This window comes from Haemaphysalis longicornis, unplaced genomic scaffold, assembly GCF_048455015.1.
Source record: "Haemaphysalis longicornis isolate Haplotype H1 unplaced genomic scaffold, Haemaphysalis longicornis Haplotype H1 scaffold_9, whole genome shotgun sequence".
Lineage (NCBI taxonomy): Eukaryota > Metazoa > Arthropoda > Arachnida > Ixodida > Ixodidae > Haemaphysalis > Haemaphysalis longicornis.
Genome location: NW_027526460.1, coordinates 120,727,401 through 120,752,169, shown reverse-complemented (window position 1 = coordinate 120,752,169; position 24,769 = coordinate 120,727,401). Strand labels below are relative to the sequence as shown.

Sequence of the window (24,769 nt, the reverse complement as noted above, 5' to 3'; positions counted from 1 at the left end):
AGGATTTACACCAAAATTTTGCTGTTTTTTTTTCTGAGTATTTATAGGCACAATTTCGTCACTGGAATATTCTTGTGCGTTTGGGTTTGTGAGATACGTATTCATTTCTGCAAAACAGCGCTGTTAGTATCGTGCCTCCACAGAAAAACACTGAATCATCGCACTAGGATGCGATGTCACATATGCCTTTTGTAGATGTAGCAGATTGAATCGCGTTTTAAATGTACCTCCTCCCCACCTACCTTCCCGGAACACAAGGTATCACAGCATTGTATGTGTGAAAAGAGGTAGGGGGAGTGACGACTTTTTTTTGTCCCCAGAACTGGGACCCGAGATGTGTAGCCTCCCGCCTTTCCGTTTTTTTCCCGGCCGAGATATGCATGCTTCATGACTCCGCTCGAACTTTCCCGGAAGACTGACTTCGAATATGTCCACTGCCGCTAAAGCGGAAGCTTAGCAGCAGTAGTGGAGATTGCTCACTCATTATGTCAATGCGTGCTAAGGTATAAAGAAGAAAATCCGCTGCTATAGCAAGGAAACGATTCCGCGGGAGTCACGTACCAGAAGAGATGAGTCACTAGAGTTTTGTCAATGTTTATTTCTTCCATTGTTTTGTGCAAAGCATGTTGCGGCAGTATTTGAGGAAACGAAGTAAAAAATTGTCCAATATAATTGATTTCCCCACTTAGCAGGTGTAATTATTATTTGGGCGAAGATGCTGCTGGTAAAGGCTACTGGCCTAAGGAGTTTTATCAGCTTTGAAAATTAAGCTCGAACCATAAAACATGGACAAAAAAGAAGGACACTGGTATATATTTCAACAACGTAGCACCAACTAGCTCGACTCTCAATTTTACTTGATTTTTGTCAGTAGAAACTCTATTGAGTTTCAATTAAACGAAGTCATTTGATATTCTGTTGAGTTTTGTCCATTGAAACCTTGTTGACTTTTTATTGACTGCACTCAATAGAAATGTCAATGTATAATAAAAAAACATAAAAGTAACCTAGTTTTCTTAATTCAGCAGACACAGCGGGCAGCGCTGAAAAAATAGCCCTTCAAAGTGTATGGTTCAGCCTGATGAGTTTTGTCAATTGGTTCTCCAAAGAGTTTCAATAGACTGGTGTCAATTGCTTTTGTATTGCGTTTTCTCAATACAAATCCTTTTGAGTTTCTACTGACACATCTCAATAGCCAATTGAGTTTGAATTAGGTTTCTGTTGACTCAATAAAAACTCAACTGGAACTGAATTGAAACTCAAAATCCATTTTTGTAAGGAAATGCTCGCTTTCAATACAATTTTGAAAAAGGTGAGCCACAATTCCTGGGCAATCTCTGGCCAAAAGGGGGTTAATAAGTCTTGAAAATACTGGTGTCTACTTGTTTAAGGACTGCTTTTTCACCGTTTCGGAACATGACAGCTAGAGTACTTTTAATTCCATGTAATACGGACAACCAACGTTTGGCTTTTCGCGTTACATGCGTTCTCTTCTCGCTGCGCTTGGAACGTTGGCAAGCCCCCCCCCCCCCCCCCCCAAAAAAAAAAAGAAAAGAAACAAAATGCCCAGAAAACTTTTATCGATGCCTTTTTTAACCGATACTCAAGGATTAAATGCAAAGGCAAAAGCGAGGTTCAGTTTACAACGCAAAGTACTTACGGGTAACCCGTTGCGCTGTTTCGTAAGGTTTTACTACATCTGCAACAGGGGAACTTCATTTGCCATTTTGATGGTTCGTAAGCGACATTACGCAAGAATGGAAACACATCTCGCTGTTCTAGGCAACTGGTAGATTTTAAAAGGAACGCAAATGGTGAATCTTGCAGCCGTAACAAAAAATCTGTGCCAACTGTGAGGTCACACTGTAAACCAGGTTGTCACTTTGCAAGTCTAGCTAAACACGAGATGTTCATTGTACTGAGCGCGTTAGGAATTTCATTCGCAAGTTCACTTGCGACGAAAGCCGTAAATAAGTGATCTGACAGCGTTATTCATCAAACCTTCCTTCAGACTCACTAAAACTTTATTTAACTAAAGCTGCGCGCAAAACACTTGTTAGAACAGTTGCATTTATATCTCTGCGCTGGTTGAAACTCAATAATTTGATTTTGCCGTTCGAACACAGAGAAAATATCGTAAACTATTAGAAAAGATGTCGGGGCTGTTAAGTGGTGGTGGTGTTACCATTTCAGGCCATTTTACAAATGCGTGAATGCTTCACGCAATCAGTGAAACTGATTGGAACTGCTGTTCTCAACTGAATTCACGAGATAGAGGATTCGGGATTTGTTTCTACTTATGATCTTATTGAAGGCTCAAAGCCATAGCGCCATAGTCTGGAAAGATCGAGACTGCTACGAGCCACGGCGTACAAGTTCATTGTCATTATTGCGGCCGTTCTGAGATTCCCGATGGGGCGCCGCTTTTTTGGCGCACTAACGAAAGCTTATCGCCGCTTCCATGCTGTCTATTGAACGTTGAGGAACCGAACTACAGCACACCACTCTTGTCTGCGCCTTTCGCGCGCACATACGGCGCGAGAAAGGCACGAAGCGCGCCCCCAGTGCGCATTCTCCCGGGCCGCTCAGCGGAGCATCCACACTAGCAGCCCGACGCTGCCGCCACCTACATGTCGATCTCGCGGCGATTACAGGTGGGAGCTACAAGAGGAACTCGAAGTGAAACAGTATCCCGCATTCTTCGCAAGGAAGGCATTGTCACCTCCCACAAGCCAGTGTCAACTCTTGGACGGCTCATACCTCGACCTATAAGCGTCCGCCAAAAGAAAAAGTCCAAGGGGTCGTCTACAAAGTTGCTTGCACACAATGCCCCGCTAGTTCCGTTGGGGAAACCAGGAACTTCCCGGAACGGTTCCGACAGCACAAAAACGGCGTTCGCAAGTCAGACACTCAGCGCTGCGGATTGGCCGAACACTGCGAAAAAGATGACCACAGGATTAACTTGCACGGTGCGTAGGTGATTGGCACCGTAACCAATTACTCACAGAGAATACACCTCGAGCCCTGGCACTTACAAGGGAACCGGCAAGGCCTGAATAGATCCCTCGGAGTCCTTCCCACCATCTACGCCCACGACCACCGACGCGCAAGGGCACGATTCCAGTAAAAAGAAAAAAGAAAAAGAAGAAGACACCTTATATAACCGATGATTCTTGTCATACACAGTTACCCCTTATGAAGTGGCCCAGTAGGCTCCCAAACGTTGGTACCGCCTTGAATAAGCGCCCTTGGTTGGTGTATTTGCCTCTTCCGCAAGTTTAACCCAGCCAGAGTTTTGTCGAAGATGTTCACATTCGAATCACAATTTTACATCGTAGTACAAAAAAAAAAAAAAAAAAACACCCGCCGCGTATGTGCTTGCTTCGCAAAAATGTTGTCGAAAGGTAACAGCATTCTGCGGTCGCTGAAGTTATAGAAAATCGCGTGTTCTGAAGCCCTCCTTTCCAGAGTTATGTGCACTCGCACACAGTGTATACGCCTCGAGATTCGCGATCGCTGCGCCGCCTGCCGCCGCTTCTCCGCGGCGTTTGCGGGATTAGCGTTGCGTGGCTCATAGGTGGTCATGCAGTGTTTTGGTTCTCTTTCGCTTCTCTTTGCCTTTCCGCGCACTAAACAACTTAATTGTTAAGGTGACGTCTGTAAGCTAACTGCACGTTTAGGGCGCTTAAAAAAAACAGCTGCGTCTTGGTAGAGCGCTCGAACGCCAGCAAGAGCTATACCCGGGGAGGCGGTTCTGCGCGCTTCTTGGCCGCTTTTGCGGGCGTCGGCGACGGCAGCAGCATATCACCGCTGTCACCTTCGAACACGTCAGCACACGTGAATTCTATTTATTGTCACCTCCTTTAGACCTGATATTGGCACTGTAAGAGGTTGGTTCGTTTTGCAGCGCAGACAACAAATGCGGCTTTGCTTCGAATATGTACGTCGTAGAAAAATATGTTTCGGGGATGTGATAACCCAATAGCGTACAAAAACTTGTGCCTTTTATGGGAATATAAACCACGCGAAAATGTTAAGTACACTCAAAGGCTGTGCATTGTCAGATATGTGCCCACTCATGCCTTATGGTAAGAACTAAGGTATATGTTAATGAAACCACGGGAAAATGAATGGTCTGCAAGTCAGGAATAAATAGAATAGTCGTACGGGAATAAAAAAAGGGTAAGTCTCGTGCCCCGCGCGGGGTACGAGATCTAGCCCCCTCGCGGTGGCTCCTGCCCCGCAGAAGTGACGTCAAACTAAACTAGTCACGTGACTTCCTGTGACGTCACTATTTTTTTTTTTTACAGTCGAGAGGCCGTTGCCGTTGTTTGACAGCGTGTGCGCGCAATGTGGGATTCCGGCCGTGGCTCCAACCGCAAGCCTGCGCAACGTTACGTCCTTATCGCCTTGCACAGCGGCTGACTCGCGGCGCTTTTTTCTTGTTGGGAGGATTGTTTGCAATAATTTATTGAGTATTTTTCGTGAACTTGCTGCTGCTAGTCTTGGTAAGCCTAACGCATCCTAGTTTGGCAAGCTGCTTCGCCCCGCTTTTTTCCGTGCTCCTTTTGTTGCCGTTAAATATGTTGCTAGCTTCATATTGTCTTGCAGTTCGCGTGCCATCGGCTTTATGCTCCTGCATTCGTTGTCTACTTGTTCCAATCGCTACTTGCATTCCAAGCCTTGTATTTTGATTCTGGCGTGAAACGTGTTACGTGCGGATCAGTTTTCCAGCGCTTTGCGCCGTGGCTAACGAGGTAGCTGACTTTGATGACGTGACGGTGATAACGCGAGCAACGCAGTGTTAGCGGCGTCAGTGTGCACGAATCAAGTATCGTCAGGTAGCGCAGGGCATCGTCGAACGCAATCCGTCCTCGCATGTAGCCTGCTCTGCAATTTTTCTCGCGGGGCACTGCAAGAAACGTTACTACCCCGCGAAACGATCCGTGCACGCTGCATGCAGGGAGCGCAGCTCCACTTTGTGGGTGGCCTGGTGAATGGGAGAGCCAAGCAGCTGCCCGTCCGTGGGCAGCATAGGTACTCAAGCTATCGCTGAAACCAGCCGCTCACTGGCTGGCTTCCTGTGCAAGGAGGCTCAAGCTTCAAATGTGCAAGTTCGGGAGAAGTCAAGCCGACAAGATCGCCGTTTGTGCCAAGCTTGACGCTTGTGTTAAATAGTGCTTTCAAGTTTAATGTGCTCAAGGTAAACAAGTGGCTCTTGTTGTTCATCGAATAATACTATTGTGCTTTCATGATATGCAAGACTTCAAATGAGCTGCGAATTCTAAGCAATCTGTAGGCAGCCATTATTGAATGCACAGGAAACAACGTTTTGTCTACCTTGAAATTTTCTACATAGGGTACGTGGAACTGCCAGCTAGCAAGTTTAATGAAAGGTTGTTATCTGCTCAGTTATAGTAAAGAGGTAGCAAGGCATAGATAGGATAGCCCTCCCTCCTCACCAGCTGATCGTCTGGCAGCATCTCATAACTTCGTTCACAATTACCGCATGGATTTTATTTCCCTAACCTTTGCCCCACTGCCTTCTGCCTTCAACCCGGTTAGTCAACAAACTTCATCCTGCATCTGTTCTGATTATGTATTGTGGTACGCTAGTTTTTTGTTTACTCGTGTTTGGCTTGGAAGTCAACATAACCAACAACAATACTTTCATGCCCACTCAGTTGGATGGCCAGTAATGGTGAGAGCTTCTCTCGAAGGCTTACAGAGGATTCACGAATTCTGATTGACTGTGACATCAATGTACCCATCTGGAGCCCCCTGTGGAATTCAACTTGACGTTAATACTTGTGTTCACAGCTGGTAATTGTCTGTTATGTGTTTGGAGGAGGGGGATGAACAGTAAAAGTTTCTAATTGCAAGGAGATATTTCATGTTCTTTTGCTTTTTAACTCTGTGCTGTGTAAAAAACTGTTTCGGCTAATTGCTTAAGTGACTATGCGTAGTCGTAAGAGCCATAATGCAGTGTCCCATATTTTGTTTGCAACGATGCATGCCCAGCAGAGCCCAACTGCTAGAAAGCACATTCTCTGGTGGTGGTAATTAGCTTGAAAAAAAAAAACAGGGCACTGAAACAATTTTTTAAGCTCACAAGCCTAAAAAACAGGTTATAAACCACATCTACGAGGGAATGGTTCTTGTACAGCTTGACATTATCCTCTCCCGAGAGTACTTCGTACCTTGTGCAGGAACTGGAGCCGAGGTCACCTATGTGGACGTGAATGTCTTTATTGGTGTTTGTGAATATTGCAGTACAGCTGAAAGCTGTATGTATCCTGGAAGGCTTCAACAATAAAATGACTCCAGTGAACGTACTTCTGCTTTGGTGTCAATGGGCAGCATGTGAGCATTGATAAGTGCTTCGCTGTTGACATTTTTGTTAGACAAAAACAGGCTTGATCAGGCACTGTAGCAAGCCTTCATGAAAAAACACAGGAAAGAAACACAAGGAAAGACACTGTTCATCACAGCACCTTTCCTTGTACTTCAGTACTGTTATTGTCGCTGTATTTTCCCCCAAAATATAAACCAACTCTTCCAGATTCACACCTTCAGGCAGAAAGCAAACATGGTGTTTGTCAATGACAAGTGATTCTACCAAAATTCCGTGGCTGTGAAAAAAGTCAGTGAGTAGCTCTACTTTCTCTGCACAGTCTGTGGTGTGGAGTTCCTTTTCCAAACAAAACGCAAGGGTTTCTTGGCACAATACACAGAAAAAATGCCGAATAAGCAAGTGATGCCTTCTAGCATCAGTCCTGCAGGAAAGCCAAACAACCAAGTGATCTTTTTGCTTGAGTGCAAAGCTCTGCAGAGAAGCCAAGAAAGATTCCTTTTTTGTTGACACCAAAGCTCTGCTGGAAAGCCAAAACGTGTGGCTTCTATCACTGCTGATTTGCTGTAAGACGGGCATGTGAATGTATTGCAGTAAGGCATTTGTTGTGTACATGTCCTTCATACATTGATAAATAAATATGAACCAGGCTGGCTGTGTAACAAAAACGTCAAGTGAGGTAACAACCAAATGTTTTATGTAAAATGTTAGAATACTGTTTGTTATAAATAGCAATTAATCTTTTAATATGGTGTTGACAGTAGTTAAGTGACCTGCTGGAAATCATAGGCTAAAACTAAACAGAAGCAATGTTTCATACAGCTGCAATCGTGTGAAATAGCAAAAGAATGGTTTGGGCCCTAAATTCAGCAGGATGTTCCAGCTGGGAATGTGTTTGTAGAGCACAACAATAATAGACATGGAAAAAAAGGCTGTCTGAGTTGAGTTAACCCCAAAGTATTGGTAGACAGTTAGAATGCTTACAAAAATTTATAAATAGTTTGGATACCCTGAAACAATAGGGGAAACTTCACTTGCCCTGGTTTTAAGTTTATTAGTACTGAGCTTAATGTACCCCACACAACACCATTGAAGAATGTTACGGCTGCATGGACACAGCAGCGTTTAAGGTATAACACAGTTTTATTTGAGCAGAGGTAAATAAGAGAATATTCCATAATCAATCCATTTATACGTAAATCAGAAAAAGTAGGGTTTTTGAAGTGAAGCTCGGAAGCATGCTAAGTGAAAGGGACAAATGGCGAGTTGATGTTGTTACTAATCACAAATTTCAACTCAACCACCTTGCCGGAAACAAACCCCTTCCATGGAGGGAGTGTGTGTAATCGCAAGATTTTTAAAGAAAAGTTTGTGACTGCACTGTACACGTAGGCCAGAAGGTATTTCGACACCCCAGTCGAGGACTCTGAGTCATCAGCGCTCTTTTCTGCTGTTTTGATGATCAAGGGCTGTTTGTTCAGGAACCACCCCCTTTTCTCCCTTTGGCCACCATCTTTCTCAGTCACTACATTCATGTGCTTGCTGTGGGAGCTAGCAAACATGAGGACCACCTATAGGCAGGATTACCTCAGGCTCGCACAATTGCTGGAGAGGCTAAACAATGTTTTCAAGATCCCCAACTGTGAGCTTGCACTTTTTTTTTGCGAAAAAAAACAAAGACATCTACATAGGCCTTTGAGAGCTGTCTGAAATCACAAAAGTGAGTATTTTGTGCCCAAACTGGCCAGCTAACCTCACTAGTCGACCCACACGTTGAATGCCTCGCATAAAAATCGAGACTCACTGCATTGGCTTATAAGTTATTGCATGGCATTGTGTGGGTGGGCTTCCGGTTTCCACCTATGAAGCCTGTTGGTTGTGTTAGTGTCCAGTCCTGCTGTCAAACTTCTTTTGAGACTTGCACTGCCCTGGAGTGTACCACCGTGGATTCCTTGGAATTTATGTTGGCCATAAAAAATCCTAGTAAATCGTTACAAGCCCCTGAAGCTGGCTGGCAAGTGGGCATTTGTTTAGCGACCACTGTTTAGGGGCACAGTAGGCAGTCTCTTACAGAGGCTACGAAGAAAAAATACAAGGTTCGTTCATTAAAAAGACCTCTGCCCAAAAAACAAATGACATCAATTTTATTGTAAACTTCAAACAAATAAGATAGTACAGAAAATGTGTAGAGCAATGGAAGTTCGATACACACTTTCCAGCTATTTCTCTATGACATCACAGAATCTTGTTTGTGCAATTGACAGCCACCAACCTAACCCACCGCAAAAAAGCATAACTGGGCAATTTCAGTGGGGTCTCCATTCCGTTTGATCGTATCACTTGAGTGCTAACGTACAGTTAACACATAACTGCATTTACAGTGCACGTCCATATGACGTCACTCGTGCCCATATTACATCAATGCAGTTTGAAATTGGGTTGTTTTTCACCATTTATTTTGGTTAAACTCGCACCATTACAGCCTTGACCTTTGCCTATCAATTACATTTGCAGTGTGCTCGCTGCTCATACCCATGGACACAAACCATCCGCTGAGGCTTTCACGTTCCAGGCACATCTTCAGATTCTCTTTGACGTTGACTATTGAGCCTGCGTAGAACCCATGGGTTTTCATATGCTGGAGACATGATGGTCGGCCAAGTGTATACCCTTCCTGTTACCGTCTGTACAGCTTCTTCTCTGACCCTATCGGCTGGGTATCCTGAATTAAGTCCCTTTGCATGAGGGGAATCGGTAAAATCTGGCCAACATAGCCACATATACAGAGACGTGAAGGTTATGCCAATGCAGCAGCTATGGCATAAAGCGCCTAGCTAGTGTACCGTTTGGAGGACCCAGTTCCTAATTTGTCGTAGCATCATGTGTGTGCCAATGTGAGGAGCTGAATGCATGATGGAAACTACCCAGCCACAATCTGGGTCACGGGATACGAGACTGCCAATGTTCTCACTCTTTCACATCCTTTGTTTTCAGTTTCAGTTTCAGTTTCAGTTTATTCTCGTTTTGAAAATACAGTGTGTAAAAATACATATACAGAAAGGGGTCCCAGAGTTATAAACTGTAATGGGACCCCTTTTTATTTATTGTACACAACTAAGCATTTAGTAGCAGTCATGAACACGAATAATATGCATAAACGGACAGCTGCAGTAATAAGAATTAACTATGACATGGAAAGAAACTGTATAATACATACCAGAAAATGAAGTACAAGTACACAAAACATTGGAAAGGAATACATTAGTAAGCAACTACATCAGCGTCAATTGTCAGAGAAAAGAAATGTCCTGAGAGCATGCCTGAACGATGACAAGGATGATGCAGATTTAACATTATAAGGCAAGTTGTTCCAAGCTTTTATCGCAGCAAAGCCGACTGTATTTTCCCCATAGTTAGTGCGCACTGAAGGCAGTAACAAGTTATTTAACTCTGCAAACCTAGTTTTATTGGGGTTAGAGAGGGTATGGCGGTCAATTATGTGAAGAATACTGGGATCATGAACCAGGCGGTAGGCAATGAGGCATAGATTGTGGCTTATAAGCTCTGTGATTTGTATCGCAGATGTATTTCTGCCACATTTTACTGTAGTGAAATGGCTCACCACTACAGCTGCAATAATTTCTTCTGAAAAATCTTTTCAAGCGCTGAATACCATGCATTTATGATGCAAGAAGCTCATGATCACCAGACTTTTCCGCGCACAAAACGTATTTCGGGTAAACAATTTTAAGCCACAATTCAATCCACTCGAAAATATATACAAAAAACGCGACAAACTGCCGATTCTCGGGTCTTTTTTGCTAATCTCCTTAAAGGGGAAACTACTGTGCTGGGTTGTACGCGGTACATGTGTGGAAACACCAATGATCACCTTTTCTAGCTATCCGTGGTTTGCACTTGTAATGCGCACATGCGACCAGTAAAATATCAGTGGCCGCGTCTAGCCTACGTCCTGAGCACTGTAAGTTCCGCGCTGCTGTCATTTTGAAAACACACCGCGATTTCAGGCCACCCATTTAGGCATTCTGAACTTGCCGTGGTGCAAACTGTTGATAGCAGATGCCGCCGCGCGGACATGCCGCAGCAGGCTCACATAATCACGCTCGGACGGTGTCTTTTCTTGCGTGGGACGTGGGTTGTTCGAACGGGGCCACTCGGCTGCGCGATGTCGTAGATCTAACGCAGGTACCATCGGCATACAGCAGGCGGGCACAGGTCAGCATTACTCGAGAGCGGATTTCGCTACCGTGTGGAAAGGCTGGCTTGGTCCCCGCATACGGCAACGTTGTCGACCCAATAAATTCAGGGATTCAGGGCTTTCGGCACTTTCGGATACGCCATACCGCCAGCAGCGGCAGCATCGGCGGCTTCCGCAAGAACGAACAGAAAAATTCTTTTATAAAACTTCCAGCAAATGAGTGGCTTCCTAATTTTGTATTAAAATGTAAAAAAATGTGCTTTTTGTATTCTACTACGCAAAATAATAAGAATTGCTGTTAATATGACGTCACTATGACGTATTTATGACGTCACGCGGGGCAGGAGCCGTTGCGAGGGGGCTAAATCTCGTGCCCCGCGCGGGGTTCCAGACGCTGCCATAAAAAAAACCGAGTGCAGCTTCTGAAATGCTAAAGACGTGTGTTTGAGCAAGGTAGTATTCACAAGACCAACTACTGATATTTCGCTAGACATGGGGGGGGGGGGGTGAGGAGGAGGACGCTCAACTGTCGTTGTTTACAAATGCGGAGCGAAATCAACAAATGAACGTTTTATTAATCACACACACAAGCTGCGTGTTCACTTTTCATTTGTTTTTCGCCTTCAACGAACGGCTGATCATTCGGCAGACGCACTTCTTGAAGAATACAGGGTAAGCAGTTCACAAGAAATACGAGGTGTCGTTGAAAGAGTTGATTGATTGATTGCAGGGTTTAACGCGCCGACGCAACGGAGACGATGAGGCACGCCGTAGTGGAGGGCTCCGAATTAATTTTGACCACCTGGATATCCTTAACGTGCGCCGAAATCTCGCACACACGGGCTCGTTGGAAGAGTGTCGTGTCTGATAAGGGTCTCTGATTTCCGTTTATGCTAGATTCTGCAGCCTGCCTGTGTCATACGACGATGTTTCGAAGAAGAGTTTGCGGACGCGGATTACTCTATAAGCCCGTCTTCGCGCTTCTCGTGGAGGATAAATGTAACTGATGAATCTTAGCGAGCGCTCACCTCGGGACAAGACGACCCAGCATTAAATTTGTCGTCGTGTGCTGACTCCGGAGTGTAATTTTGCATTATCCATCGTAGTTCTTTGGTACAATGTTTGCGAAATTTATTCCGCATTGGCTTGTTCAGGGTACTGACCAATATCTGATATGCGATATTGGCGGGCGTAACTTGCGTGCTGTCAGGTATGAGTGCTCCGCTGGATTATGTAGTGCACAAAGTCGATTTACATCATAGTGTGTATGGCCGCAACATGACCATCGGAGGAAACACTGCTTACGGAGACACTTCCACTAAATTTCAGGGCAGCGGAATTGCAATCAGCTGCATGCAAATGCTGGCTTAGGGACGCCGGCCTGTGACACACGCCCGGGGCTCATATAGATCTTTCTATGATCGCGTCATAAACGTTTATACTCTCGTGAACACACCAGGCTTGCAAGCAGAGTGCCTGCTCCACGTTATTCGGTATTTCGAACGCGGACAAACGGTAAATCGCTGTATTGAACGAGCTCCAAAAGCAACGGCGACAGGGGGGAGCGGGCCGGGGACTCCCGCGCCTGCTTTCGAAACGGGCCGCTAGGGGGATTTCAGTGGCGCCCCTACAGGCCGCGCTCGAGGCGTATAAATAATGCACGACTCCGTACAATTTCGTCACCGCGCACGCACAGTAATAGAGAAACGAAATAGGGACCGCGGAGCGCACTGGCGAAGGAGACACGTGTCGCGCCACCTGGTGTTGGCAACGGGAAACACATGGACATTCATACCGCGGGGCACTGCGAGGTGGCCCCACCAGTACATAAGCGGCGTTGACGGAGGCATTGTGATTTAGTGCGAGGGAGATCACCTCAACTTCACGGCCATAGAGGTGACGAAGAGGCGGCTGGAGTGGTGGTGTAAGAAAAGTAGGAAATAAAGTGGGACTTAGGAAGTTTACTATAGCGAATTAGAAGTTAGAACACACGGGGGGGGGGGGGTAAAAAGGTGTGCAAGAGCAGGAAAGGGGGGGGGGGAGTTTAAAACCGGGGGGGGGGAGGTAGGGTAACACATTAGGTTTGTTAAGGGTAGATCAAATAAGTAGAATAACGCAGGCATGTAGATTGGTGACAACCCACGTCCCGATACAAAGGGAGGGCCTCTAAGCATTATCATCATCGGTGCGCTGGGCGTGCGTTTTTTAATCCGGCCATTTTTTTGCTACAGTGGCTGCAGTATTTCATTTGCTATCTTAAAAATCAAGCAGCCATGTATTTTTAATAAAGGAACACTGCAAATATCACTTATAATTGATCTTTAGACTCTATAATGCGGTATGATTGAGTTTTGTTCAACAATGTTAAGAAGTATGAACGCTGCCGCCAATTTTAAACAATTAGAAATGGCGTTGGGTAAATGAACGCCTCGTTCAACATCTTAGTTAACTTTTGCCGGGCGGCTGAATCAAAGGACGGAGAGACAGACAGACAGAGACCAAAATTTTCGCTTCCAAGTGGCCAGAGGAAGACTGTCGTGTTTAAAAGTGCAATTTTAATATACTTTCCGAGCGTTTGTCTTCTGCCGGGTGACTCCACGAAATAACGAACGTGCGTGTACAAGCGCATTTTTTTTGTCTTTTCCCATATTTTTATTAGTTATGCGCAAGCCAATAGCTTAAAACTGCAATCTGTTTTCCTCTTGCGTGCGTACTTCGCGAGAAGAAATTTGCAAAGGTGGCGTGGGTGACGTGTGATTTCCGTAGAGAGAGATAAAAACTTTTATTTATCTTCAATAAAAAGGAGTAAGAGCGGAAGCGGTCAGCCTCCGAAGTCCAGGAGACCGTGAGTCCGCGCTGATTCCAGTGCCCGGTTGACCAGAGCTTGTTGTTGCTCCGGAACCGAGCTTGTCAGCGCAGACTCCCACTGCTCAGGTGATGGGTTGAAGATGGGTTTAGGCCAGTCTGGGCAGGAGTGCTCCAAGTTGCTGGTAGTGAGAGGGATGTTGCAAGTGCGGCAGTCGTGGTGGAAGAGTTATGGAGAAATGTGGGAGAAAACCGTGTGGTTAAAGTAAGTACCGGTCTGTAGCTGGCGCCAGATATGAGAGTGTTGGTTGCTGAGAGTAGGGTTGGGCGGGGGATAGATCCTTCTGAAGTGCAGGTAGTGGGATAGGATGGCATTGAATGTAGGATCGAGGGGTGTTAGAGAGGGGACTGTGGAGCCCGGGCTGCTCGTGGCATATCTTGCCTTAAGGACGGGAATGCCCGGAAGTGCAGATCGCGGGCGGCAGCGGGAGCTGCCTCGTTCCCGGCAAGGTCCGAATGGCCTGGGGTCCATACTATGGCGATTCGGAACGAGCGATGCACATATAAAGTATCCCGTTCTAGGGGGCCTATTTAGACGCCATTAGCTTTCTTTTTCGGGCCTTGCCCCGAAGCTTGCACTCACGTGCAAAACTTCAAAGGCGAAGCTGATGTAGGTGAGAATTGCCGGAGACATAGTTAAGTTTCAGTATGATTGTTTATTTGCATAGTTACGGTGCTAGTATTCGTCGTCATATGCACCGAAGAGGTCGTCTTCTTCTTCGCGGCGAGTGGTGGATGCAAAGCCATCCTCAGCATTGTAGACTTCCATCAGGTCTTCGTCATCAACTCGAGGCAGCGGCGGCGGGATCTCAAAGTCGTCTCCGGAAGGATTGGCGCACTGGTTGCCGTGTCTCCAATGATCCATAATGGCTCCTAGAGACAGCGGCGGCCGTGGTGATCTCTCCCAAGCAGGTTGTCTTTTCATCTTTAGCATTAGGGCTGGAGTGTTTTTTCACAGATGTAGGAGCGCTTTACGACAGATTTGGAGTTTTTTTTCCTTTTTGCAACAGCCGCGGCGGCAGCCGGTGAAGCGCCGGTCGCCGCGACGCACGCCGTCAGGAGTGCTCGCCATTTTCTTGGTCCTCGAGGTTAACCTTAGTTTTTTTTTTGCTAAAGCCACTGCGCGTGCCGAGGACCCTCGGTGGTATACCGCAAGGCACGCACTCACAAACTCGGAATTTTTTGGGGACTTTTCCCTGCGACGGTGGACTTACGGCATGTAACAAAAGCTCCAGTGTTGAAAAAATTCTGCAGAAATTCACAGAATTATCGACTAATGCGTAGCAATATTATGCCGCTTGTCTTGAGTGTGCGTTTCTTAGGGCCAGATTTGTTGGTTTTTCTAAATCCTGTAAAACAAATTACCTCCATTTAAGCTATTATAACGACTAAAAGCGGAACGTTCACGAAATCGGCATTATTGTAGAAATGCAGGACGCTATACGGTTTGTCATTTTCCGTTATTGCGTAATATTTTAATTTTTTAGTTTTTGAAAATTTCGTTGGACCGATTATTTTAATTTACGCAATTATAATGACTTCAGGTGGAACTTTCGCAAAATATGCAATATTATTGAAATGCAGGGCGTAACACAGTCCCCCATTTTTTGTAATTATTGTATATGTTTTATTTTTATTTTTTGAAAATTTTGTGCGACCAGTTATATACATTTACGCTATTATAGCCATTAGCAGTGAAACTACCGCGATATCTGAATTTTTGTGGAAATGCAGGGCGTTTTGTGGTCCTGGCTGTGGGAGTACTCGGCAAAGAATGCGGCGCATTAATTTATTCTGCATGCGTTTACTGAAGCAGACAATGGCAACGGAGTCGATAGCGAGGCGATTGAGTCTCATTTTTTGCATCCTGTTCGAAACAAGCCGCCATTTTTAACTGAATGTTTTTGAAGTACGTGCTTTAATGCAACATAAAAACCATTATGATAGTATACAAGGGCCATCCAACGGGCGGTTATTTGAACCCACAAATGGCCTTATTCAGGGCATTTCTACTGGCGCACGGTGCTCTGCAGGTTGGTGTAGAACTCGCTGCATGTGCACACCACTGTTGCGCTAGAGGAGAAACAGAAAAAAAATCAGAACATTTTTACTGATAGTGGCACAAAGTATAAAAAAAGGAAAACGGTCCATTACAACAAGCTTAATACTGCAAAAAAGCTCTTGTGCGGCTAATTTTCATGATTTTTGGTACCCTTGAGGCTGTGCAAGCACGTACAAATCTTTTTTAATAAAATGCTTAAAGAACTGTATTCATTGATGCCAATGCATGACGTTCCCCAAGTACGCTGGTATCTACCATCACCATCATTTGTTTCTATCAGTGACTATTCCTGCCATCAATTGGCGGACTCCGGAAATGGCCTCGGAGGTAAAAGGAATGTAGCAGTTCTGCTGCAAAACTTTATAGCGCAGCGGCGATGTCCCTTCTGGAAGGGAGCGGTGGCGGGGGCTGGACAAGAGGGCGGTCAACTGCCAGCCACCTGGGTCCAGCCACTACCAGCATTGAAGGAACAAGCGAGCAAGCGAACGACCGTTCCTCACACTCGCCTTATGATGACTGTTCCTGGTTCAGGTGTGATTGGCCATTTTATTTCATCAAGTGCCCCTGCATGTTTTTAAGAGCAGAGATGTTTAAGTTTTTACTTTCGCCGTAGAGCGTTACCAGGAAACTCTGCCCAGCCGAGCGCACGTGACCGTGCGCCTCATAGGAGCGCCCGGCGTCACCTAGGCTTGCGCTCGGGCTTGCGCGCGGGCTTGCGACACGTGATGAATTCCAAAAAAATGCTACAAAAATACCGAATGCGCGTAATAGTGTGCCTCGTGAGGAGCATCCGGCGTCGGCCAGTTCGCCTTTAAGAGCACTTTGCCAGCGTGCGTGGTGTTATCTCTCGCTTCCCAAGATACCAAGCTTCCCAAGATATAGGAAGCTTACTTCTCATGTTTGAGCTTGCTTGCCAAATGCCTGAAACACGGTATAACTGTACTCCAGATCCTTTTTTTGTGTTTAATATCTCTACTGATAGTTTGATCATGGTAGTTATATTTATTCTGGGGTGTACCCAGTAGGCGCTTATTCCAAAGCAAACGTTACCACCTCTAAAACAGGATGCTGCACCAATTATTCCACGCCACCATTTCATCTGACGGCGCTGGAACAATTGTAAATCTCTGTAACGCCTTTCCCCATCACAATCCATGTAGTGTTTGCTAGGATCTTATGTTCCAAAGCGCTAAGCTATGCGCCGCAATGCTTGGTGTCGGGCTAGTTGGCTTCACATCTTTGCAAAGGGATGCGCTGGGTACTGTTCAGTTTGTAGCATGCCTGTGTTCTTTTCAGTAAACTGTGGCCAGCCGAAACCTTTCAAAAATATGTACTTTAGCTACGTCCGCGCGAGCCAATCAACTTTAGGTGTCAGCGAGAAGTATGAAGTACCTCTAACGATGCCCAATAAGCGTGTCTGATCGATCTCCTTCATTTATTAGGTGATTTAATACCCGGCCAGTGTTATCACCGAACAGCAATGCCCGTGGTTGTAAGGCGACCACATTTACACTAGCATTTTCAACTTAACACTCGTTTGCATCACAGCAGGAGCCACTCCGCCGTTTTAACAGGCGATGTGGCTTACAGTTCGCGCTCTTCTATGTGGCGGGCGGCTGACACTAGCAGAGAAAATTGTTGTTGAAGCAGTGCTTCAGGGAATGCATATTTTTAACAGCAGAGTGCGAACGCCCCTTCTTTTTAGAATATAGGCGTTATCACCAAGAACCTTCCACCCTACCTCTATAGTCTCCGATTCAACATTGGGGTGGACAGAAGTCATAAACAATCGCTGGGGAGCTCTGCCAACATTTTGTTTAGCATCTGTGCTCCTATAAAGCCCTTCACATAAATGTGTGAGAGTGAATAAGGCCACAGCGTGAATGTAAATCAGGGACACATGCAATCGTTCATTATGAACCGCCAATTTTCAGGCAGTTAATTCGACTCTTGGTATCTCGGAACAAGATATCTGCATCGATACCTGTATGTGAAAAGGTGGCGGAAGCAGCTTGACAGAGGCGCAACGGCATAATGAACTTTCGAGAACACTGCATTTTACCTTTGAATGTGAGCGTTTTGCTTTCGACTCAGGTGTGAAATATGTGAATGAAGTAAAAATATGCGAAAGTGCGGATAGTTATTAATATTTTCTTAAAGAAAGACCGTCCGCAATTTTGTGTTTAATACTTGTGATAAAACCTAGTAAAGCTGTTGCCTCACTCATATACTGGCCGACATTAAAGCAACCACCGCAAACTAGCCCGCACCATGCTCTCCTTCCAGCAAACAGGCCACTTTCATATGAAAGAAATGACTACTCACATAAAGCTGACTGTACCGGGTATGTCTGGTGCCGACCACAGAAGCACGACCTCCTTTTTAGGCCCGCTGTCCTTGTTCGTTGCTGCCCCCGGATGGTTACCCAGGGGCCTGTACCGAGTCTCATTCTCGCAAGATTCCATGAAGCGGCCGACGGTGTGTCCCTGCTGGTCAGTTGCCTTTACAACGAAACCCTTGAACTCCTTGCCAACCGTGTAGAGCGTTACTGCAGGGAACATAGTAAAGCAAATTTGTCACAACTACTGCGAGACGACACAGGGTTTTTCCATTTAGTGTAGCGTGACGGAGTCAACTTGTGCTCCGCACCAAGCTATTGCAATGAACAAGCGTCGACGAATCACTGGGAGTGACGTGCACAAGAGAGGGTCAGCGAATCGAAGGCCGTAGCATTTCACCTGCTTGCATTTTTCTTAAAAAGCAGTTCTCTCTGAAGACATACCTAGGATTTGGGGCATAATTTATGACACCAGAAGAACCTACATAAGCATAGGCCTATATGTTGTTCATATACGAACAACCTGTATCGTATGTTTATATAAACATCACATCTTCATATACAAATATACAAACATATTCTGTTCTAAGGTTCGAACTATGGTAATATGTTCATATATGTACACCCGCCCAATTTTTTACCAATATCACGGGAGCGTCGACCGTTCCGTCGATCAGCGCCGTATGATGGGGTGATACGACAAACTCGGCGAGAGTAACCGCATGCGCACTAAGCGAAGGCCGCTGCTACCGTCGTCTGGTAGGCTGTTTCAAGAGCCGACAGCCACCCCATACTGCTGTTACCACTCGCTTTCACTTGCCCTCTTCGCCCCGTTAACGGTGGGTTTGAGGGCAGTGTGATAGCAAATAAAAAAAATCGGGGGTGGTTGTCTGCTCTTGCAACAGCCCAGCAGAAGACGATAGCAGCGGCCGTTGCTTAATGCGCATGCGGTTACTCTCGCCGAGTTTGTCGTATCGCTCCATCATACGGCGCTGATCGACGGAACGGTCGACGCTCCCGTGATATTGGTAAAAAAATTGGGCGGGTGTACATATATGGAAAACCCGAGCATAAGTTATGACACCAGAGCAACCTGTATGAGTGATGAACTGACGGCACGCTTTCCCTATCAAACAAGCTAATCAAGGGGGTGTCTAACGCCAGAAGAGAAAATTAAGCTCATTTTAAATTTGAAGGCACTGCAATGGCCATACGTGAATACGTATACAGCAGTGATTACCAAAGAATAAGATGAAAGATACGCGTAGGTAATATTTCGCATATTTCTGTTGCGAGAGGATAACTTTCAGCACGCATCCCCACCAAATACCTATACCTGAAGTCTCGTGTTCAGAAGTGCTCAGTAGCGCGACATTACAGAACAGGTAGAACATCATTCTACTGAAATATTTTTTTTTAAATTTTCGACGCTGCTCAGACGCCCGCTGATATCGCCTCGTTCCTTCGTATGTTCTCCACGTGCCGAATCTATACCTTCTGAATGTATGCGTGAGCTTCTAGGCAGCCAAAAAATACTGTTAAATTCCTTGAAACAAGCTGTCCTTGTTCATTTTGTACTACGTCTTTTACGAGCTGGCGTATTTTAAGTCAGAAATTGCCATCTGCGTTACGGAGAACGTGCCTGCTTTACCTACCTGTGACTTGCTCGTTCGGTCTGAATTCCACCTTGTCCTGCACCAGCCGATAGGGGGAGCCTCTCGCATCTCTGGTCGAAGTGTAGTGCTTCGAATCCATGGGCGTCCAAGACCCTTCTGGGTTGTCGTCTAGCATTCCGGTTGAGTGGTTTACGCCTAGAAAGCCTGTTACGGAGATGCGAAGGGATACAGTCAGTGCATGAAAACAATCGTTCGCCACATGCTCGCAAACTAAGTAAGATCTAGCCCCATCGTAGGATATAAATGATCGAAACTCAAAACATATGGGCGAGTAAATACACGATCGCTGGTATATACACCCCGATTTTTTAAATGTCAGCTCCCCTGCAGCCCTTTATGCGTCGCTGAGTGACTTTCTTGAGGGGGAAAATAACATATTTTATATGAATGTATTAAGTTTTAAGGGCGTTTTTTTAAAGAGCTTCATCAATCCCCTCGCATTGCTAAATTGTGGTTTACACAGAGCTCGGTTGCTGTGAGTTTTACTACTACACAACAACAAATTGTTGAGAAGAATTTTTAGGGACAACGAAGACAGTGTGGTACCGAAGTACCAAGCACGTAGCTCTGTTTCTTGCAAATTTCCGAAGGCGATAGGTATCCCTAAAAGCGCTGTCCACTGAGTTTCAATAAATTTGGTTTTCTTAATTAACAAAAGTGCATTGCTAGAATAATGTTTTGTCAGGGGGAGGTACAGCAGGCCTTGGAGAAAATATTTTGACTCTAGGGTCTTACATTTATTACTTCAATGAAACACCATGTACCACTATCAAGCACTGTTGTACATCGTGTACCTTTAAATTCGCCTTCACTAATACCGGAAAATGGATCCCTGGGAAAACAGTTTGGAGCAATGTATGATGATTTATGAGAAGCCGGTGGTCCGTAGAACCTTTTTTGTACCATTTCTGTTCTGAACAAAACGTAACGCACAAAAAGTGACAGAGATATTGCGGGATTGACTCGCTGAGTATACGAAAAAAATGCTTAGTTGGGAGCATTACATTATCGCAAGGTAGCTTTAAACTTTGGGTGATAGCTTACCAATATGAGCTCTGGAGTGCGCCACCAATGTTTTTGTTTGTTTAGCAGCTTTACGCAAATTTATTTCTAGGCTAACCGTGTTCTAAAGTTCCGTTTCTCTTGCATCATCCTCCATACTGATTGGCTGACTTCGAATTCATCACTGTAGACTCACAGCAAACGCATTTCTGGCATGTATTCATTCTACAGCCTCTGCGTGGAGACACAAAACGTAGACAGCAATAATACAATCCGAAAAAATACCAACAGCCAACGCTTGTACGAGGAAATGACATTGAGAACCAGTTAATCATTAGGGAAGTGAACATGCCTCCCGCGAACAACGCAAGATGCTTTTATTCCATCGTCAAGACATACAAATACAGGTTCCAGTCCAAGCAAGCAAATTCTGCTTTTATGCAGGACAGGGTAGTTGGTTCCAAAAGAGAGAAGATAATGAAGGCACAATTTTGATTTAGATAAAAAATAATATATCTAAGTCACGGTAACTCCAGTTAGTTATCTTTAGGTTGTGGAGAAAAAGGTACTTGGGTGAAAAAACAGCCACACCCCGAAAATTATACACAAAAATCGGGGAGTATCATGGTCACCACACACGTACATGTAAAAACCACGTCATCAATGTTGTGTTCAATTCCATTATGTCCACGTGTGCCCGAAAACTTGAATTAAAAACATGCTTGGTTGCTGGACACTGGGGCATCGCCGGTAATGAGTTGGCGGATCAACGGGCCACCCTGGGGCTCGAAGAACACAACACACATTTAAAACACTTCTCTACACAGACTTCAAGCCAGACATTAGAAAACAGACATCAGAAACTTCAGAAAACCTGGCAATCAGAATTGAAAACGCAAAAAGGCTACGAACTACAGGCAATAAACTTACACTTAGGGCGCTACACTACTGACTAACACGCGATATTCGTCGAGGCTGCCTTAGCTAGATTCCGAATAGGCCATACACAAGCAACATACTCTCACCGTCCCACTGGATCTTCAATACTCCTGTGGAGCTGGGCGGAGAGTGCCTATCCAGAGTACACTTTATAATTCTATGTAGTGCACTGGACAGAACACGAGAAGAACGCTTCACTTCCCACACGTCTACAGGCACTATATTCCACTCCAGCCATCCTTCTTTTTGTCAAACGACTCCGTGATTTCTCCTAAATGCGTTTGTAAACTTTCGATTGAGATAAAGTGCCTACATTTAATTTCTTACCACGCGTAGTAACAACCTGGCCCCTTACACCAGCCACGTTGATTGCATTGTAATTCATTTTAATTTTATACTTGCTGACGGTTTTTAGCTTTCCCCTGTACACCACGCTCATTAAACAACGTGTTTGGCCCTCTTTGCCCGTCGTTGGCCTTGCGCCATAACAAAAACCCATGTCATCACCCAATCGACGGACACCCCCATGCTCTTCCTTAAGCACTATGTCCCTACTACAGAGCGCACTACGTAATAAAAGGTTAAGATACAATCAAACGAACAGCCTTATTTCCTTTGAAAAGGAGGAGTACGGGAATAAAAGCTAGAGCAGCTTGACGATGTACTTGAAAGTGACTCCCAAAATAATAGAAATAGTACGGAGAATATTAGATGCTAAGAAAGAAACTGAATTGCTTTGGCATTTCACATATTGGAGGTGTACCTGAAAGTAGGCCAGGAGAAGGCATCAACCATATTAAATCTTGAGCAATCAGGTTAAATAGGTTGCATTAAACCCAATTTGCGTCGTCGCCATTTTCGTTTAGCAGCACTATAACTTATTCAGACACTTTTTTCGATAACACGGCCTACGGGAGGAGTAGTTTGAACAGATGTGCTTTTAATTGCGCCCGACTAAGAGCTCCAAAAGTGCTTCTGCACTGCAACGCATCAAGACAGGTCATACTAATTTACCCTAATTTAAAGGCACTGTCTCGCCTCTAGCACAGTTTTTCCAGCAGGGCATTCATGAAAATTTCTACCGCGATACATTTGATCTTCCCCCTATCATTGCCACCCCATAATCGGTCTGTTTCGGAATTCTTAGTGCTTCCCTACACTGGAAAACCGCGACGGCATTGCAAAGGCACACGTAACTTAAGTTGACGCCCTTTGTATTTACGGAATAATTGATGATGTCCCCTTCTCTGCATGTTTCAATGTGTAATATAGTCCTGCTCCTGCAAACTGCATTTTCCTTATGTATTACACTGATAACGTCTTTTGATAAGCTGACTCGGGCCAACAATGAGCGGCCTGGCAATGACAATTAGTACCTTGAAGTTGGATTTCCGTCACAACTTCCGTAACCGAGTTTTTTCGGTTCGATCGCCAGGGGCGCATATAAGGTGCTCACATTCCGTCGGCTTTGTTTGCTCACAGAGTAGTATTAGGACCAGTTTTAAAGGGAATTACAATAACTTCCAGGAAACTGTGATTGTTGCGTTTTTAGTTGACATTTTAACTAGGGAAGTAACGTCACGATTCATTGAGCCGCAGTAAATGCGTGTGAATTCGCCGAGGATACCCAAAAAGATACGTTCTAAGGCAATTAGGAGTCCTACGTTTATCCCCGTCTGTTATTCTAGGGACATTACTCTTGGAAACAATTAAAAAAGGTTAAATCATTGATCTATATTATATCTGTATGAAACCCACATATATGGCCCGGGAAGTTAGGCTTTCAAGTACAAAAATAACAAACTCACTGCCAGAAGCCGTCGAGTTGTTTGAGGAGATAGCAAGGGTGATTGAAGAACGTGGCTTGTGCCCTGACTACTCCTTGCGCTCACTCGAAACGTTGCGTACCTGTGGGCGAAGCAAGATTAATGGTGCTGGAGCTCGCGGAACGAGGATCGGCCGGTGGTCTCCACACATGTACCGACGACTCTGCGCACGCAAAAAAAGAGGGGAGTGCGCAGCGACATGGATCAGAACCATTTTGAATATTTGCTGAATCCGCGGCGTCAACCCTGTGGTTTCACCTACCAGAAGCGGCTATGCGCGTTGCCTTCGAAGCTGCGCTGCGCAAACATATCTTTCGAAGGCGAAGCCATCATCATATTCAGCAATTCTAAGTCAGCTTTTCCGGTGTTACAGTGGGGAAAACCGGCGCAAATATATGTCAGCGATGCGTAAGCCTAATCAAGCATCTCAAGCGTGAGGGTTTCACCATGAAATTCCAATAGGTCCCGTCGCAGGTATGCGCAGATGAAAACAGAAATGCCGGCCGCCCAGCGACGGACGACGCCTAGGATAGCGAGACCGCCGTGCGACTACCAATGGTTGCGAAAACCGACAGCTGGCGTGCACTTTTGCTGCACCGACATAATACAGCCTAAGAACGTACACAAGCTTGGTAATACAAGGTCAGCTTGCCTCATCCGTTTCGTACCTCTCGCGCAGTGTGCCGACCAACTGCTGTAAACGTAAAATGGGGTTCACAAACTTTTTGCTTCAAATCAATAAGCTACGATTGCCACATGCTACAACGGATAGGAATTCTCTTTCCTAGTGGCGACTGATTTTTAAAAGAGACGTGTCTCGTCCCCTTTAAGAGTTTTTTGCCGTTTTCAGGACTAAGTGATGCGCTGTGAATCCTCGTGCCCTTGATACGATATGGTGTCGCTTAGGCGGAACACAAGCCCGCAGTTTTATGCCACGCTAAGTCGCCCTTGTCCAACAACAGACACTGGTAATGCTCGTAGAGCTGATTTAAACAGTAACCTAATGATAAATGCCGAAATGTGACGTCACGGGAATTTGGGAGAACGGGCGGCAACGACGACCGGGGTATGGCAAGCAGGAATAGTGATTGCATGCAGCCTGACAAAGTCGTAATTTTTTTTGGCCCTAGCCATGGCTCTGAAAGAGGTCGTCACAGTATATTGAGCTCAGATGTGCACAGGTTAATTTCCCATATATCTTTTCTGCTTGGATGCCTAAAAGGCGAATAAAAAGAATTCGACGTTGTTGCCATGCCGACGAACGTGCGGCGGGTGGGAAGTTCCGCCGTGCGCCGTCTCAGAGGACTTCCGCCGAGCTACAGTGAGTTGTAATTCACCTATCCGCCGAGTGCGGGCCAATTTGCATGGTTTGCGCTGGTAGCAGACAACCTGGTTCGCTGGTACCTGTCCGTTTGCATTGGGCAAAAAACCTCAGAAACTTCACCTAGCCCTGTGCCGAGTGGTTTTCATTCGTTCTCATGCGTACCGGA

General features: G+C 45.4%; 1 protein-coding gene across 1 annotated transcript; it reads right to left on the bottom strand.

The window, feature by feature from the left end:
• Positions 1 to 15,342: 15,342 nt before the first annotated feature.
• Positions 15,343 to 21,607, bottom strand: LOC144151404 (uncharacterized). Its single transcript, XM_077682443.1, has 4 exons — positions 21,540 to 21,607; positions 19,492 to 19,656; positions 17,824 to 18,046; positions 15,343 to 15,509 (listed from the first exon to the last, which is right to left on the bottom strand). The coding sequence occupies exons 2-4, from the start codon at positions 19,625 to 19,627 to the stop codon at positions 15,446 to 15,448; spliced, it is 423 nt and encodes a 140-aa protein (XP_077538569.1). The 5' UTR covers positions 19,628 to 19,656; positions 21,540 to 21,607; the 3' UTR covers positions 15,343 to 15,445.
• Positions 21,608 to 24,769: the final 3,162 nt, after the last annotated feature.